We start from the raw sequence: 19,474 nt of genomic DNA, 5'->3' as shown, positions 1-19,474 counted from the left end.
AAGGTAAGTTCTTACCATATCTCATATTATAAAATTTATTATTACCAGTTAATTATCTAGCGCACACTTATTCCGCAGCACTTTTACAGAGAATATTTGGCCATTCACATCAGTCCCTGCCCCAGTGGAGCTTACAGTCTATATTCCCCATCACAAGCACACACACATACACACTAAGATTAATTTTTGTTGGGGGCCAATTAACCTACCAGTATATTTTTGGAGTGTGGGAGGAAACCGGAGTACCCGGAGGAAACCCTCGCAAGCACAGGGAGAATATACAAACTCCACGCAGTTAGAGCCGTGGTGGGTTTCAAACCCACAACCTCAGTGCTGTGTAGCAGTAATGCTAACCATTACACCATCTGTGCTGCTATACAGTCAGGTGCGTAAATATTGGGACATTGACAGAATAGTCATATTTTGGCCTCTATTCACCACCACAATGGCTTTGAAATGAAACAAACAAGATGTGTTTTTAACTGCAGACTTTCAGATTTAATTTGAGGGTAATTACATCCAAATCAGGTGAACGGTGTAGGAATTACAACGGTTTCTATATGTGCCTCCCACTTTTTAAGGATGTAATTACCCTCAAATTAAATCTGAAAGTCTGCAGTTAAAGCACATCTTGTTTGTTTCATTTCAAAGCCATTGTGGTGGTGAATAGAGGCCAAAATATGAAAATTCTGTCAATGTCCCAATGTTTATGCACCTGACTGTGTGTGTGTGTATGTATGACCTTCTGCCCCACCTCAAATATGCGTTCCTTAGCGCTGCAGTCATACCAAAGTTTTTGTTTTGCTTGCACAGCCTTCAGGTTGCTCTGTGCTATTCCCATTAGGCACTGCATCTTCTCCCTGAACTGCATGACATAGTGTACTACTGATTTTTCAGGGGTGATCAGTTTTCTTTCCCATTCTTCCCTGACTAAATCCAAGGAGCTGCACACCTGGCGCCCATACAGGAGTTCAAAGGGTGAGAAGCCAGTTGATTCTTGCGGTGTCTCTCGGTATGCAAATAGGAGGTGTGGCAAGAATCTCTCTCAGTCTCTTCATGGGACTTCACAAAAGTCCTCAACATTTGTTTCAGGGTGCTATTAAAACGTTCTGGAACCCATTGGTGGCCCGATGATACGGCGATGTTATTAGATCATTCACCTGCTTCTTTTGGCAGAGGCTCTGCATGAGGCGGGACATGAACTGGGTACCCTGATCAGTTAACATAATCTTGGGAAACCCCACCCGAGAAAAAATGGTGATAAGCTCATCTGCTACCCTGTCTGCATGAATGGAAGAAAGAGCTACAACTTCTGGGTACCTTGTAGCATGATCTACAACAGTCAAAATGTACTGTTTTCCTGAGCTGCTGGGGATGGCTAGGGGCCCCACAATATCAACCGCAATCCTCTCAAAGGGCTCAGATATGCTGGGAAGGGAAATGAGAGGAGCCTGTCCCACATCACCAGACTTTCCAACTACCTGGCATGCATGGTAATCGTCTGCCTCCCACAGTATGGCGGGCCAGTAGAAATTATGTATCAATCGGGCTCTGGTTCGTCTCATCCCCAAATGCCCTGCTAAGGGGCTCTCATGTGCTATTTTCAGGAGCCCTGTTCTGTAGATCTGAGGTATTACAAGCTGCCTTTCAGCACCTTTAGCTGGAGGCACGCCTGCGACCACTTTTTCCCTATATGAGTAAATTTTCCACAAAAATTCTATCTGATTTACCTTCCAGACCTGCCTCGCTGATTATCCCCCTCACAGATTCCAAACTTGGGTCTGTTTGCTGTTCTGCTTTAAAAGCAGTACTTCTGAAGTGGGGAGGAGGAGAGACTTTTTTTTTTCTTTTTTTTTTATTATTTCTCTCTTTTATTTATTTTAATTTCATCTAATTTGTTATATATTGTTTATACAAATGAACATATATCCGCTGAGTATATTTGTAAAAGATATTACATTGCTACAATGTAACTTATAATGACAACTTACTATATAGTGTTATATACTTGTACCATTTTATTATATTGCCGTTTTGTCTTTGTATTGTATTTTCTTTTTATGGAAAATGTGTTATGCATGACGCTTCAATAAAAAAATAAATTGAAAAAAAAAAAAAAAAGCAGCACTTCTCATTAGCTGATCAGGGTGAGGAGACAAAATGTGATTTCTGTCCTCCACTGTCCCAATCTCTGTGCTGACAGCTTCAACAGGGGAGGGGGAGGAGGAGGAGGAGGGGGGTTGAGGGGGATGAATATCTAGTGACACACTCTCCCCAGGTGCAGGGTTTACTCTACAGTTACTCTGCATTATTACCTACAGTATTCACTCCAACCCAGGATGATGGTACATTTGCAATATTATCTGTTTTACAAAGATAACATTACACAGTTTTTCATTATGACATGCAGTTTGACACATTTCCGACTAGACTTCGCCCTGAGGAGCTGCAAAGGGATATCTGCTAGACCAGAACTTTGTACATCACTTATACATTCACATTAATTTGTACTCATGCTGGGTTGGTCATAACGATACTGGATCATAACCTCTATACACACATTCCTATACCTTCTAATGTCCTGCCTATACCTTCTAATATCCTGCCTATACCTTCTGAGGATGACGCTAATTTGCTACGCAGTCATACCATAAATAAAGACTTAGACGTGGAATCTGTGGTTCCAAAGCACAAGTGTTATTCAGGTAAAAGTTCATACAGTTACACGCAATTGATCTAGACACAATTTAGGCGCAAAAGGAAATTATACAGACCCAAGTACAGTATACATACGCAGCGCTTCCGGACCCGGAGATAGGCATCAGCAAGAGACCCCTAGTCATACAGCGTTCAGCACGAAGACTAAGAATCAGTGTTCGAGCACACATATTTATACCACCCCAGAATAAACAGGACAATAGGGAAGTTTGTTGCTGATGTCATTGGTACCCAGGGGAGAAGCATCTGTTACAGCACATTTAACAGGCTGGTTCAAATAGACTCTCCCTGCCTCTAACAGCTGGGGATCTTTCTCTTCACGCCCCCTGCAACATCCTAACAGTTGTTCATAAAATATACATTTTGTTGCTTGTAGGCTCTGCGATCCATAACTTGAGTTTGCATGATGCGACCTTCCCACCGATAACACCGGAATACTGTAAAAAGAATACGCATTAGTACAAATCCAAACACGACTTGTTTAGCATGTGTAATACCTTAGTTATCAAATATCTTTATTTCTCAGCATTTAAACTAACTGAACCAACTTAAATCATACACTTTAAAGCTTATTGAACCTTATGTGTGAATATGTAATGTGTGGGTATTCAGGGTTTGATATAAGGATGCTAGTTAACTTGAGGCAGATGCGTGCGCATAAAGCTAATAAAACAGCGGTTTCATACAAAGTCCTATGCATTCGCTAATATGCGACTAGTTAACAGTGCAATTGTGCGTATTAATGTGTGTATGAGAAATGGTGAAAAATGCAATCGCATGGTGCTAATAGTATCATCGCCACATGTACTAAAATGTGAGTTTACCTAAAATGGCGCTTAGGCGGCCATTCGCAAAATGGCGTCTTACGATCTCATTTTCAAGATGGCGTCTTGTGGCCAGTCGCAAGATGGTGTCGCCGCGATTAAATTTTAAACCGAACTTGTCTCAGCCAATTATTCAGCTTTGACAGTCAGCAGGAGAAAAACTGTTAGATTATACCTTCGCATCATTAACAACATCATTCTGTTATATATGTAGTGTGCTTTTTCCCCAAATCACATCCCAACAGTACTGTAGCAGGTAAATTGTCCAGCACCCCAGAATCCCGAATGCCTCTCTCAACTCCCCAGTCAAGATATGCTCGAGCCATAGGCACCTTTTGGTGGACCCCACTCACTCCCTGCACAGCAATAGTCTTCCCTGGAATAATATCCTCGGGGCCCAATAGTCCAATAACTCAAGTGCAACTTGGTGTCCTACCTGGACCGCTTGTAGCTTGTCCCGGGAGTGTCCTTGGGGCCCTTCCACACAGAGGCAGGCTGGCTGGCACAGGTTTCCCTGCCGGGCCACTCACAGGAGAGGGTGTTGATTTTTTTCTTCTTGGGGTAATTGACACTGATGTGCCCCATCTCGTTGCAAGTAAAACACCTGCGACTCGTTGCCAAAACAGGTTTTCCTCCCAAAAAGTGCAGCAACAGCTGGTTTTGCAGGGGAGTGGGGGTGATCCTGCGGGCCGTCTTTCTCTCTCCATGCCACTTTTCCTGGCGTCCCCCATCTCTTCACCACAGAAGCACGAGTGCTGGTGTACTTGTCTGCCAGGCTGGCAACCTCCTGAGATGTTTTGGGATTCCGATCCAGGACCCACTCTTTGACCTCCGCTGGACACAGTGCGAGGAACTATTCCTGGAGAATGAGGTATTTTAGTTAGTCAAAGTCCGACACCTGCAATCCATTAACCCACCAATGCAAAAGGGTTGACAATTGCGCTAGCAGCCCCGCATAGGTGTCAGAGGGACCGCACTTTGAGTCTCTGAACTTTTGTTGTTAAAGCGGATCAACATCACCCCTGAGGCTTACCAAGGCTTTCTTAATTGCAGCATAATCACCGTCCAGGGAAGATCTGCAAATGCTTCCAAAGCTTTTCCTCTCAGCCCAGAGGTTAAATAGCTTGCCCATTCACTGGGGTCTAGTGCAAACTGTCGGCACGTGTTTTCAAATCCCTCAGGAACGTATTGAGGTCGCCGTAATTCTCCAACATCGAGAATTGGTCGTGCCGAGGCTTTTTCCTACCCGGGTCACAGATGGCATTCTGGCCTGCTCCAACTAGAACTCTCAGCTTGTCTGTCTGCCCTACGCTTGGCCGCCTCTGTCTGCCCTCTGCTCGGCAGCTTCAGCTGCCTGGTCAGCTTGGTGTGCTGCAGTTTCCTGGTCAGCTCGGCGTGCTGCAGCTTCCCTGTTCGCAGTCACTTGGTAGTGCTGCACCAGCTGCATGGCTGTTGCTGGATACACTTCCTTCATATGCTGATAGCGTAGAATTTTGTATAGAATTTTGAGGACAAAAATGAATTTACTCCATTTTGGAATAAGGCTGTAACATTAACAAAATGTGGAAAAAGTGAAGCTGTGAATACTTTCCGGCTGCACTGTAGTATCTCTCAAGAATCACACACCATTAATCACTTAAATTCTTGTGATAAAACAAAATTTATCATCCCACCAATTTGCCACGACTAGCCGGCCAATTCTCCAGATACCTCAATCTGAGAATCGCCACTAGTGATTTATGGTTACCTCAACATGTGTGGTTAATCTAACATGGTACTGCCACCACCAACGATGTTCATGAGAGTTGTTAGGTTCTCCCCTCAAATATCAATATTGCACACTCACATATAGGTACATAGCTTTGACCTCACAGACTCGTAAATTTGACAAGGACACGGAGAATACACTGGATTAAGAATGTTTAATCCGAAAAATATTTCCAAGGTTATTGATTACAGAAAAAGGTAATACAAATATATCACACATAATTTCAGAAAATAAAAGGAATTAAAATTATATAAACTCAGTCGTTACACCTCTTAGAATCTGTTGTGAAGGAGACACAGGCGCATTGGGTCCAGGCCAGTCGTCACGACTCTCCTTAGGCACAAGCGCACTTATCATTGAGGGAGAAGCACAGTTATATCCTCTCAGCTGCATCAGCCCTTACCCTTGTTTTTTTTTTTTCTTTAATTCTCTCTTTGCTGTTCACTGGACACTAAGAAATCAGACACACCCTTCCACATAATTTTCTATAGGAGATAGGAGGCTTGAAAAAGGGTGGATGGGGATTTAGAAACCAGTCAGCAGGTAATATAACATACATTCCTACCCTCAACCATCCTAAAGGACCTCTCCCCAATCTTTATGGCCTGTAGAGATAAGAGATGGTTATCTGGAGGTCTGGTTCCAGGAAGACAGAAATTGCTCCTTCTCCCCCAAGCCTTGTAGAAATACAGGTCAAATACAGGACACAGCCTTGAAACAATTTTGACACACACATTCACATTAAATCATTTCTGGCGATTATTCTTGAGATTAAACACCACAATGTCTAAGAAGCTTTAATGGGACATGTGAAACCATAAGGTTTTTTTGTCTATGGAATTATATTGCTATTTTATAATTTATTAACCATGGAATGGGAGCAGCAAATCGGGCCACCTGCAGGAGAGAAGGGCAACAAAATGGTACACTAGCGCTGGTGGTGGAGGGGACAGCACACAGGTGGTGTTTCGGGGGTGCAGGCTGCAAGCATGCGTGGCATTGGCGGCAGTGTACAGAGGCAGCAGCGGGGGTGCGGAGCAGTGACCGCACCAGTGCAGTGCACAGGTTCAGCAGCGGGTGACAGGCTTGCTGGCGCTGATGGTCCCAGCCCTGAACTGCTTCTTAAGGCCCCTACACACAGAACGATGTGCTCACAATGCGATATTGTGAACGATTTCCCTTGAACACTCCCCGGCACTCCAGAACATTATATGGTGCTTAAAAAGCACATGTTGACCATGCAAGATCTAAGATAGCTGACTGCATACACAGATCTGTGAGATCCGTGATGCAGGCATCTGTGTAAAATTATTCAGAGATGCACGCAAGGATCGGTGCGATCCGTGTGGCTTGCATCTGAAAAAGAAAATCAATAAGACACAGATGCATGGACAGACCCAGTACTGGTTGTGCTAAATACAGTGGACAAACGACGTAGGAGTCCTCCGTATGAAGGAAACCAGCATTGGGCTTTTCAGAACCAGTCCTGGTTGCCAAAATACAGGGGACAAATGACATAGGGATCCCCTGTATTAAGCGCAACCAGCACTGGACTCCGAGTTGGTTCTGGAAATACAGGGGGAAAAATGCGTAGGGTTCCCCTGTAAATTTCAGAACTAGCACCAAAGTTTTTCAAGTGGGTGGGGGGGGGATAATGCCACAGCCAGGGGAGCCCATTCATTGGGTCCCCCAGCCGAAGGATCAACCCTGACCACTAGTCAGCCCAGGCCGGGGATCCCTGGGGAGTTGGGGACCCCCCATAAGGGCCCCCCCCTCTCCAAGGCACCCCAGGCCTGGACTGATAGCCCAGAGCTATCTCCGCCCAGTGGGTGCCGAGTTGATAGTGTGGTGTATATGAAAGTTAAAATATTTTTGCAGTAGGACTACAGGTCTCAGCAAGCTTGGGATTAAGGGCCTGCTGGTACCTATAGTACCCCTGTAAAATAAATATTAAAATAAAACAAGAACACCGATTTGTTGTAATAGTTCATTTTCCTTCACCTGGGGGCAGCAGCCTTTAAGCTCTTTTACATGGCTCCTGCCTTTCCCAGGACTTTTGTGGTATCTTCATCTGGAGGTCGGCACCCAACCAGGACTTCCCCGGCGTCTTCTTTCTTCGGCAACTCCACTCTGCTGCCTCCCTGCCGTCGGACTGCTGTGCTGTTGCCTCACACTGGCTTATATAAGCCAGTCGAGGGGGCGGGGCGATGACACCGCAAGCTGTGATTGGCTCACGTTGGCCATCTTTAAATTTCAATAATGGTCGCTGAGGCGCCATTTTTGAAATTGGCACGGAAGTAATCTTGTTACTTTTGCGGATCTCACCATTGAAGTCAATGGTGGGAACTGTTCATTGGGAGAGAGGCGGAAGGCTCGCCTCTCTCAGCCAATGAGTGCCCCACACTGGGATTTCTGTAGTGAAATCCCGCTGTGGAGCAGTCATTTGGGTTGTACTGACCTTAGAGAACAGTACTGACCTTAGAAGACACTACTAAGTATCTTTTGTTCGGGTATTTGCGTTTTTTGTGGGGGGTTTTCCGAGCCTTGGGGTGCCTACATGAAACGAAGAAGACGTGTTCCTCGCATAGAAGGAGGTGAGTATGGATCTTTTATTACAGGTACCCTATGGATTCCTACTGGACAAGGGGACATGACATGATGGCTTCAGGGATACTAGGTGAGTGTGTGTGTGCATGTATGTTTTAATAAAATTTTACTTTCAACGGTGTGTTTATTTTGCTGTGGAACTACAGGTAACAGCGGGCCTGTAATGCCCTGCATGCTGGTACTTGTAGTTCTCCAAGTACCAGCATGCGGGGGAGGCTTGCTGGGTGCTGCAGTTCCACAGCAAAAGACAATATTTTTACTATCAACAAATGCACCACACTACGCAATCAACCCGGCACCCACTGCCCAGGTGTGCTGGGTATAGCCCCAGGCGATCACCCTTTATCCCCGGCCTGGGCTGACTAGCGGTCAAGGGTGATGCTTCGGCTGGGGAACCCAGTGAAAGGACTCTCCTGGCTGTGGCATTAACCCCCGCTAGAAAAAGTCAGGTGCTGGTTCTGGATAATACAGGAGGATCCTAAACATTTTTTTCCCCTGTATTTCCAGGATTGGCTCAGAGCCCAGTGTTGGTTGCGCTTAATACAGGGTTCCCCTACGTTGTTTGTCCCCTGTATATTGGCAACCAGGACTGGTTCTGAAAAGCCCGGTGCTGGTTGTGCTTCATACGGGGGACCCTTACGTTTTGTCCCCTGTATTTAGCAGAACCAAAGCCTGGGACTGGTTCTTCTTTATTTTATTTTTTTTTTTAAACGATTTTAATTAAATCTCACTGATCCTCTCCCTGCTTCTGTGTTTTATTGTCTATCCCATGCATGTTTAAATTGCTCTACTGTCTTAGCCTCTACCACCTCTGATGGGAGGCTATTCCACTTGTCCACTACCCTTTCTGTGAAGTAATTTTTCCTGAAATTTCCCCTGAACCTACCACCCTCCAGTTTTAGAACATGTCCTCTTGTTCTAATACTTCTCTTTCTTTGAAGAATGTCTCCTTCCTTTACCATGTTAAAACTCTTTATATATTTGAACCTTTCTATCATGTCCCCCCTTTCTTTTCTTTGCTCCAAACTATACATATTAAGATCTTTTAGTCTTTCCTGGTACGTTTTGTGGTGTAGACCTTGCACCATTTTAGTTGCCCTTCTTTGTATAGTCTCTAATGTATTAATATCAACATAAGGACATAATCAAATATGTGTGCCTAACTTAAGACAAGATTTCCAAACATGGCCTTTATGTTGAACAGATGTATAAGGATAAAGTTAATGATTGTGCATTGAGGGGTATTTGAATGTTAATGGAGATGATGTACTAAGCTCTGGAAAGTGATAAACTACCAGCCATTCAGCTCCTGTCATTTTTCAAAAACAGCCTGTAACATGACAGTAAAGATCTGAATGGCTGATAGTTTATCACTCTCTAATGTGAGGGCCTGCAGAGAATACAAAACATATACAGGTTGAGTCTTCCATATCCAAAATGCTTGGGACTAGGGGTATTTTAGATATCGGAATATTCCGTATTTTGGAATAATTGCATACTATAATGAAATATCTTGGGAATGGGACCCATATCTAAAGACAGGATGCATTTGTGTTATATACTCCTTATACACACAGTCTGCAGGTAATTTTATACAATATTTTCAATAATTTTGTGGCTCAAACAAAGTTTGTTCACATACATGAAATTAATTTGTTTGATATACACCTTATATACACAGCCTGAAGGTAATTGTATACAATATTTTTTAATAATTTTGCGCTTTAAACAGTTTGTGTACATTGATCCATCAAAAAACAAAGGTTTACTATCTCAGGCATGCTAAAAATCCGTATTTCGGAATATTTGGATATGGGAGACTCAACCTGTAGCATATAACAAACCCAGTATTTGAGATCCCTCTTGCACAGAACTCAATTCCAGTGTCTCGTTAGGGCACTTAATTAAATGTCTTCCAGTGGGCACTAGCACAACCTGTGAGGTCACGTTCTGGGCCCAAGATGACTGGAGAAATAGGGGAGCAGCTTTTGGTGGATTGTCTGTTAAGCAGACACAGGGGTAGATGTACTAAGCCTTGGAGAGAGAGAAAGTGAAGAGAGAGAAAATACCAACCAATCAGCTCCTAACTGCCATTTTTCAAACAGCCTGTAAAGTGACACTTAGGAGCTGATTGGTTGCTACTTTATCACTCTCCACTTTTCAAGGCTTAGTACATCTCCCCCAAAGTGACAACTGCTAGTCCGATAACTTCATTAAGAATCTACACCAGCCAGTTATTGTTATAATTCTGCATTTTCCCAAACAAGAGCTCAGAAAGTTATAGGCTCTTGATGTTTTCATCCCCAGTGATGTAAACAAAATATAAATGTATAGGTAGTATGGCCATGTGAAACAAAATACATTCACAGTTATGGGATGAGTCAATGCGCACATCATTTCTATGTCAAATGTAGGTGAGTTCAAGTCCATTTTTCTAAGGGTGCAGGAAAGTATTAGTGATAGTGTTCATGCTAGGCATTATTGGCAGGGTGCGGCACCCTGCCTGTATTTTAAATGTTGTGATGCACCCCACAAGATTTGCCGTTTTGGAGATGCTCTGACCTAGTCGTCTAGCCGTCACAAGTTGCTCAGATCCTTACACTTGCCTATTTTTCCTGCTTCCAACACATCAACTTCAAGAACTAAGTGTTCACTTGTTGCCAGGTGCCATTGTGACAAGATAATAAATGTTATTCACTTCACCTCTCAGTGGTTTTAATGTTATGGCTGATGGGTGTATATGTGAGTAATGGGATGTAGTCATGATCCTGGCTATTGGGATGCCGGCACTGGCATCCCAACCACCAGCATCCCGATGGTAAGTATTGGGACTAGGGGGAGGGTTATGGTTAGGCTACGGGGAGGGAGGGTTAGGTTTAGGCTGCGGGGAGGGAGGAGTAGGGGAAGGGTAGTATACTTACCTGCTTACCTAGTCAGGATGCTGGCGTCAGGATTCTCACCGCTGGGATCCGAGAGCTGGCATCCCTGTACCCAACCCATAGGTAATACCTATCCAAGATCTCATTTATGTAAATAATTAGAGCAGCTAAGCTTTAAAAGAAAGGGGAAGTTCTGTTATTATTAATACATATAATTATTATTCTCCTTTATTTTTTTTTATGGCACCACAAGGGTTCTGCAGCACATTGCATATGAGCAAAACACGAGAACAGTGACTTACAGTACAAAACAATGCAGGACAAGAACATGGTTTATAATCATTGCTCTCTCAAATAAGCAGCAGGAGCGGCAGCAACCAAAGGTTAGGTGCCGCTGTAGGGAGTATAAGATAGTGAAAGTAAGAGAAAGGAGAAGCACATGAGGGGAAGAGGGCCTTGCTTGTGACTGTAAAAATCTAAAGGGGAGGTGCAGACAGACAGGGGCAACACAGACTAGGTAGACAGTGAGGAAGGAGCAGTAGGTTAGGATAAGAGCTGGATGGTTGTGATGAGTAAGTGAGTTCTGACAGCCCTTTTGAAGTTTAGTAGAGAGGTGAAGAGTCTGATAGGGAGAGAATTACAGAGGTAAGGAGTAGCACTAATAAAGGCAATGTGTAATTATAACTGAATTGGGGGACACTACTATGTGGCAAAGAGCTTTGTGAATAGGTTATAGCGTGGATAGAATCTAGCAAATGTCAACATATTAAGTGATCACAATGTTTGGTTACTTATAATAGTGTAAAATAGCTATATCATTGAGAGCTTTGTTCCTCTTATCTTTATATTCTATACATTTTAAGCACGAACCTTCTTTTCTTTTATAAAGGAGGAAGAGGTGGATATAGAAGAGCTGAAGCTGGAAGTACTGTGCAAAGCTGTAAAGAGAGATACGTGAGTCTTTCATGTTTCAGTGATATTTGCTTTTTGTGTATACTCTTGTATTTTGATCCACTTGGCAATGTAAATTATGGAGTTAATGTGAGATGACAGAAGAGCCGCCAATAGGTAGGGTAAACTAAGCCCAGTAAAGTAATATTTCTTCTTTCTGTTGTGGACATGAAATGCTTTCCCACTTATAAATAAATAAAAGTAGCAGCTCTAACCATTGGTTTATATTGCTCTCATGTATTTGTTGTCCTCACCAGGTATACATATGACTTACTGCACACTATCACAGAATATAAATCGTCTTTCACGTCAATATTCTCATTACATACTAGGAAAACTTAAAATAACTGTAATAACAAATAAAAATTAGATTGTTTTAGTGAATTTAGGTGCAAATTTACAATTCATGTTTTAATTTCAAAGCCAAAAAGTTGAAGAAACTAAAATATGAAAAAATAATGAAAAGGAAAAACTGTAATGGTAGAATGTGCAATGCTTTACTGACATAATTAATGGTGAGCAGTTTTTATAGTATCCGTAGCAACTACGAGAGACTATTTTCTTAAGTTATTTCAACATATGCAGTTATTAAACTATTTCTTATACCGGTTTTAATATTTATACATTTACGAGCGGTCAGCTGAACTGAATTGGTCTTGGGTAATTCTGATTAATCAGATTTTAATGGAGACCCACATTTTTTTCTTGAAGCCTCACTTGCTTACTTGACCCACAAGCCTTCCCCAAATTCACAAATTGTTCAGAATATCAAACATACAGATGTGTCCACTCCTCTGTGCAATGCAAGTCACGCTACCCAACGCGGCAGCTCCGTGTGACTCTGTAGCTCCGAGTGTCTTTTTATGCAACTTTTTACCTTCAAATGTGTCTTATTCACACAACGATGAAATCAATATCACAAGCAGTTCCTGCTGATTAAAATGAAATGGGGCATGCCTATATTCTGTGAGCGACTGCGGGTGTATCTGCATGTGAAATGTACTGTCAGTGGCTGTGACACTGTAACGTAGTGTTTAGCATGCAGATACAACGGCAGTTGCACACAGAATACAGGCATGCCGCATATCATTTTAATCAGCAGAAGCTGCTTGTGTGTCCTATTTGCATCGCTGTGCGAATAAGCCACATTTGAAGGTACAAAATCGCACAAAAAGACCATCTGTGCTACCGATTCACGCCACGTCATTACGCAAATAGAAGGGCTGTTTGACGCGATATACGAGGACGCATCTATACTTAGGGGTCAATCCAATTACCCACAAAGGGGGCAGGTTACCGTTGCAACGGCACATGAACTTGCGGCCCCTTCTTGTGCCAAACTCGCACATTTTTGTACACAGCCCTATGAATTTGCGGCATACAGCCACACTTACTCTCGCCGTGAGGGGGTTAATTGGATTGAGCCCCTAGGGTCATATACTTTTGTGTGTAACAGCAAAAAAGATACTTCAACACCCCACTCCACATCTTGCATTGTAACACCATCCTACAGTGTATGGCCTGATGCATGTCTCTGTTTTGTGTACTTTGGTTGATGATTTATCCTTTTTGTGCTTCTTTCAATTCAGTTTAATTTGGAATGGCTGCATGTAAAAGTGGATAGAAAACCTTGTAATGTAACAAAGCACTGTAGCATTTCGAGACAGTCTGTTTTGCAACCTATTATTACGTATACCAGTGAATAACCATTTTAATATGAAATACAGATATATGTACGCTGCTCACATTCCAGCCAGTTCATGATTGCCTAGTCTCTATGTGCCATGCAAGGATATCTCCACACATATGTTTTATTCTTTTAAAAGATGATGTGGGTGAAGGTGGCTTTTAATAAAATGTTTTACTCGCTGTCCTCAGCTGCTGTTCTTGGATTGCAGTGCTCTCTCACATGGAGCCTTAGTCAGCGATAGGCTGAAGACTGAGGTTCCAGATGTCTCGTTGGCCAGTAATGCAGCCGTTTTATACTCTTATATAAGTAACAGCAATGCACTGTCAGAGTCTAAAGCCACACGGCACAGGACCCTATGACATCTTTATGTAGAAAGCTGGGACATCATGGAACTTAACCTTAAGTCTGTGTGCGGTTACCATACACACTACTTCTGCATGAGAAACCCCATTGTGTGAGTGTCATGACCAAGGGGTGTAACCCTGCAGGAAGCAGCTGACAACTGCTGAGAGGGGAGCACTGAGAAAGGGCTAACACGTTTTGCCAAACAAGTACCACTTTTGTATATTGAATCTCATGTGGCATTTACATGCCTTCTTCCTCTAACCAATTCTATTAGGATAACGTCAGTGTTTTGCTTTTTTTTTTTCAGTTGACCTAACTAACCATTAAATATCAAATTATATTTGCAGAGTAGAGCACTTGGTCTATTAGGTGGCAAAGGTTTAAGTCATACTATGTGTAAATTAAGTTGATGTCCAGATTGTTAAGCACACAGATCGGCCATTTGTTGATCAAAGAAGCAGACACTGAGACAAGTGATGTAAGAAAGACCAGTGATTCCGTGTATAACTTTGAAAGTAATAAACGACTGCATTCATTATTCATGACACAAGATCCTTTTAGTCACATACACACTATCATTAAACAGTTTAGATGAGGATGTGTGTGTGTGTGTGTGTAGAGAAACTATACAGATCGTATATTAAATAAAATTTTAATTGTTCAGTAGGATTTACAGACTAAAATATTTCGATCCAACTCTTATTTTGACTTTAATGTGTTTATTTACAGATGGTCTACTTTGGATGGGAAAGATGACCCAATAGAAGCAACAAAAGACTCAATTTTTGTTAAAGTGCTACAGAAGTTACTTAATGAAGGTATATAAACACCATACACTGATAAGCCTCATTTGCTGGTGATCAGAAATAGATTTAATTCTGCTACACCTACAGATTCTTTCAAATATATAACCATTAGTGGCTATAACTTTGTTTCCTATGTTCTTATTTTTGTATAAGTCATATATACACACATGATATATAAAAACACATCATATGAACAGTGCTTTTATGTAGGTACTGTAAGTTAGTTACAGTGGGATCTGTGTATGTTTAAACTAATCTAATTTACTTGGTTTATACATCATGTACTTTTCTTCAGGCTTCAGTTTCAATATGACACTGTATATGGTAAATTGCAGCGTGATTAACTGATGTACCAGTTGTTCTTGTGCCAACTATTAAATGTCCATGACATAGTTATTCATAAAGAAGACATTGTGTATAAATTGGGTCTGTGCAATTACCAGGTATACAGTATGCATGGTCTGAAACATTTAAAACTCACTAATGTATATACATATTTTAATCTCTGTGTTGTCTGCTAAACACAAATATTATTTACTTGATATGAGTGAGATGATGATTTTTGGTTAAAGTTTTCACATAAAATACCAAATATTTTTTGTTTATAGAGAAACTAATACTTTAATCATTTTATGAAGATTTTTTTTTTTCTCATGAATTGCAATGTGGAGCTCTTTACAATTTGATCATTGAAGTCTACATAAGTGTAAATTCTGCTATTATGTTTACCTTAGACTGTTGTATTATTTATGCGGTCAGTACTGACAATCTTGTTATAAATGTAGTAAATTGTTAATATTGTTTTTAACAAATAATATATTTGGTACACTACATATAGCAGTAAGTAGTGTGGTGACAAATTGTATATTTTTATCAGTTGTGTGATATAATACCAGTTTCAGGATACATGTCCTGTTTGGATAAGTATCTATAGAGATGGCCTAATGTGATAATTAATGTATCAAATCAGCACAATTAAATTTCAGCAGAAGGTTCTAAATGTAAAATGTGCGTAATTGTTAAATGATACTAATAACTGTTATAATAAACAACTACATGTCAGTACTTGGATTTCAATAGAAGTTAGGGAAAGCCTTTAAATCAGTATGCAGTTGTATCTTTTAGATCTGTCTTCTTTTTAGATGTTATGTACACATTATGGAGTGTAATTTCATTAATATGTTTGTGTTTAGAGTACCTTTTATATTCTTACATCATCGTAACTGTTTTAATTCTTATGTTTTTACAGGTAAAGATCTAAAGGATTACTTACCAGACGTAAATATCTTGCTTCAGTCAGATGAACTTGGCCATTTAAAGTCAGATCGATGCTTTGAATTTGTCCTTAAAGCAAACTATGAATATTATTTGCAAGAACATGTCTAATTTGTATACAATGCAGTTTTGAACAATTTCTCTTTTCATTATTGTTTAATAAAATTTGTTTAATAAAGTATGTTTATCAATTTTTCTTTTACTGAAACTATTCATCTTTCATCTGTTTGTTTTTTTAAGTATGATGTTTGAAATGCCTCAAAGTAGAAACTAAAATTTTAAAATATAACACTACAGAATGTTAGAGGGTTTTGTATTATAATCATATGCTTTCATCGATGATCTGAAAATAACAAATATAACTCCTCTTTACATTATAAAAAAAAAAATTATTAAAACAAATCCCCTGAGAACAGCGGGTTAACACATTGGGATGTTTGGCTTCTTCTTGTTTCCTAGACGTGGATGCCCTTCTTCCTGGGATCCATAGTAAACATAGGATTCCTCCACAGATCATTAATCTGAGCTAGAATTCTCTTTGGGCACACAGGAATGATCTTGGATGATGCTTTGCTATGTCTCTTTGTATAGTATGCCATTCCAATCACAAAATGTATCTATTAGGAAAAAATAGATCTTGAAAACATATCACGTAGATTTTAATAATACTGTAATTGATGCAACCTGTTTAACAAAATGTTTTTACTGCTATAATGACAGTAGTTGTAACTGGTATATTTATAATGCAAATGTAAGTTCAGTACATAAGCTAAGTTACTGTAGCAGGATATATCTTTTATCCATATTTTAATGTTAAGTACTCTTTACCACCTGTTCAGGTTTTATCGCTAGCTTACTAGAAAATATTAAAATTAAACAGTAGAAAATAGAAAACTAGAAAATATTAAAATCAAACCGTAATTAAATAACTAACCTTTTTGGAGCTAGCAGAGAGTCTAAGCAGTGATGCACACTGCAGAAGTGTCTACTCCCATTGATGCCCTGTCGCTTGGATGCAGACTGGCTTGCATATTTTCTCCTTTTGGCTTGGCTAACTGCCTGATAAAGCAACTTGATCCAGCAGCTGAGAAGGTCACAAGTTAAGCAAGTTGACTTGAATCCAGTTTGTAGTTTAAAAAGTCCAAATATTCATTGCATACCCTCCGCCCTCTTTAGTTTTCTACTCCTACTACTCTCCAGGCTGAACATGTTTGGAAGAATAGACTTATTAAGGAAACAGAGATTGCACCCTTGAAGCAGACCAGCTCTGAATTAAACTTAGGCTTCAGCTGTACTGCAGCTGTCATAGTTGAAAATGTTCCTCAATATTGCTGTACTAGATAAAACTAGAAAACTGGATTTAGAATTATTGCTTAAGCTTTCAGTACTTTGGTTATGTATTTATTTTAGTTTGGTATTGGAAACATAATTTGGACGATCGTCTGGGAAAAATAGTTTGCTTTATTATATTTTTTCTTTTAGGGCTAAGGTACTCAAAGTGATTTGCGCTTACGACTGATTGTAATATGCAACTACGCTAGGGTTTTAAGGTGTGTGGACTTTAAACTCTACCCCCTTTGACCATTAGTTATTGAATGTAAGATGTAGAAGGTGATTTTAGGGTGCTGCATAACTTCTGGCAAGTGCAAGATTAGCAGAAATACACAATGATATGTTTGTATATAATTGATATCTCTGCTGTTGCATATGCTCTCCCAGCAGTGATATAAAATGTTGAGTTTAGCAACAGAAGTTGATGCAGTTATCACTTTTTCATGTTTTAAAAGCCAACGCATGCATTGAAGTGCTTTACTTTGACATTATATTGAAATTATGCCATATTCTACCATGTGGACAAGCCACTCCTCTGTCACTTGGTGCTGTGTTCAGAATACAGCAAAAAAATAATTAGACAAGCAAAGTAAATATACAGAATGTGCCTTTGCTTCCCGCCAGAAGTAATAGACGGATGGAATCCCAACCGCCGGCTTCCCGACTGTCTAATCCCAGCAAGGGTTAAATGACAGGCGTCGAAATCCCGACACCTGTCATTTTACCTACACCGGGACCCGACGCCCGGCTTCCCAATCGAAGGTAAGTCGGGCGCGGACAGCCGCGGGGGGTGGGGAAGAGTTAGGTTAGGGGCTCCCTGGGGGGACTTGGGGTTAGGCACCCCCTGGGAGGGTTAGGTTTAGGCTAGGGGAAGGGGTGGTTAGGCACCCCTGGGGGGAGGTTAGGGTTAGTCTTAGGTTTAGGGTGCGGGAAAGGGGGGTTAGGTTTAGGCACTGGGGAGGGGAGGGTTAGGCACCCCATGCGGCCGGTGGTGATTCATACCGATCCCCTTCTGGCACCTGTTTCCTTTGTAAGCCTGCACAAGTGACATCATTGATACATCTTGAAAGCGTACTGTATGTTAGAATGGAGCATAAACTTGATGAGGTCCTGCAAGAGTTGAATCAACTTCCCGAATTCCTTTGTTCTAGAGAAGCAAATCAAAATTACTTTTACAAGAACCAGGGCAACTACAGAAAGGAGTACTGCTCGCACTGTATACAGTGCATCTGGAAAGTATTCACAATGCTTCACTTTTTCCACATTTTATGTTACAGGCTTACAGCCTTATTCCAAAATGAAATAAATTCATTTTTGACTCAAAATTCTACACACAATACTCCATAATGACAGCGTGTAAAGTTTTTTTGGAGATTTTTGCAAATTTAATAAATACAAAAAAAGAAAAACTAAGAAATCACATGTACATAAGTATTCACGGCCTTTGCCATGAAGCTCAAAATTTAACTCAGGTGCATCTTTTTTCCACTGATATCCTTGAGATGTTCCTACAGGTTAATTGGAGGTAAAAGCAGTTGATTAGACATTATTTTGAAAGGCATACACTTGTCAATATAAGGTCCCACACTTGACAGTGCATGTCAGAGCACAAACCAAGCATGAAATCCAAGGAATTGTCTGTAGACCTCCGAGACCGAGGAAGGGTACAGAAAAATATCTGCTGCTTTGAAGGTCCCAATGAGCACAGTGGCCTCCATCATCCTTAAATGGAAGAAGTTCGGAACCACCAGGACTCTTCCTAGAGTTGGTCGGCCGTCTAAACTGAGTGATCGTGTGAGAAGGGCCCTAGTCAGGGAAGTGACCAAGAACCCGATGGTCACTGTCAGAGCTACAGCATTCCTCTGTGGAGAGAGGAGAACCTTCCAGAAGGACAACCATCTCTGCAGCAATCCACCAAACAGGCCTGTATGGTAGAGTGGCCAGACGGAAGCCACTCCTTAGTAAAAAGCACATGGCAGCCCACCTGGAGTTTGCCAAAATGCACTTGAAAGATTCTCAGACCATGATAAACAAAATTCTCTGGTCTCATGAGACAAAGATTGAACTCTGGCGTCAATGCCAGCCGTGATGTTTGGAGGAAACCAGTCACTGCTCATCACCAGGCCAATACCATCCCTACAGTGAAGCATGGTGGTGGAAGCATCATGCTGTCGGGATGTCTTTCAGCGGCAGGAACTGGAAGACTAGTTCAGATAGAGGGAAAGATGAATACAGCAATGTACAGAGACATCCTGGATGAAAATCTACTCCAGAGCGCT

At 41.2% G+C, this 19,474-nt stretch overlaps 1 protein-coding gene across 2 annotated transcripts in view; it reads left to right on the top strand.

The window, feature by feature from the left end:
* The window catches only part of NUP133 (nucleoporin 133), a 238,180-nt gene extending 222,115 nt beyond the window's left edge, over positions 1 to 16,065 (top strand). Inside the window, exons 24-26 of one of the 2 annotated variants that reach the window (XM_088472517.1) lie at positions 11,686 to 11,750; positions 14,512 to 14,600; positions 15,838 to 16,065. In XM_088472517.1, coding sequence (XP_088328643.1) covers positions 11,686 to 11,750; positions 14,512 to 14,600; positions 15,838 to 15,974 — 291 coding nt within the window. In that variant the 3' untranslated portion in view covers positions 15,975 to 16,065. Of the gene's footprint in view, positions 1 to 11,685; positions 11,751 to 14,511; positions 14,601 to 15,837 lie in introns of those variants that run through there. The other variant, XR_015878408.1, reaches the window with a different exon arrangement.
* Positions 16,066 to 19,474: the final 3,409 nt, after the last annotated feature.

Source organism: Taudactylus pleione, unplaced genomic scaffold (assembly GCF_031769625.1).
Source record: "Taudactylus pleione unplaced genomic scaffold, aTauple2 ptg000125l, whole genome shotgun sequence".
Taxonomy (NCBI): domain Eukaryota; kingdom Metazoa; phylum Chordata; class Amphibia; order Anura; family Myobatrachidae; genus Taudactylus; species Taudactylus pleione.
Note: the sequence above shows the minus strand (reverse complement) of the source record. Positions and strands in the feature narration are given on the sequence as shown.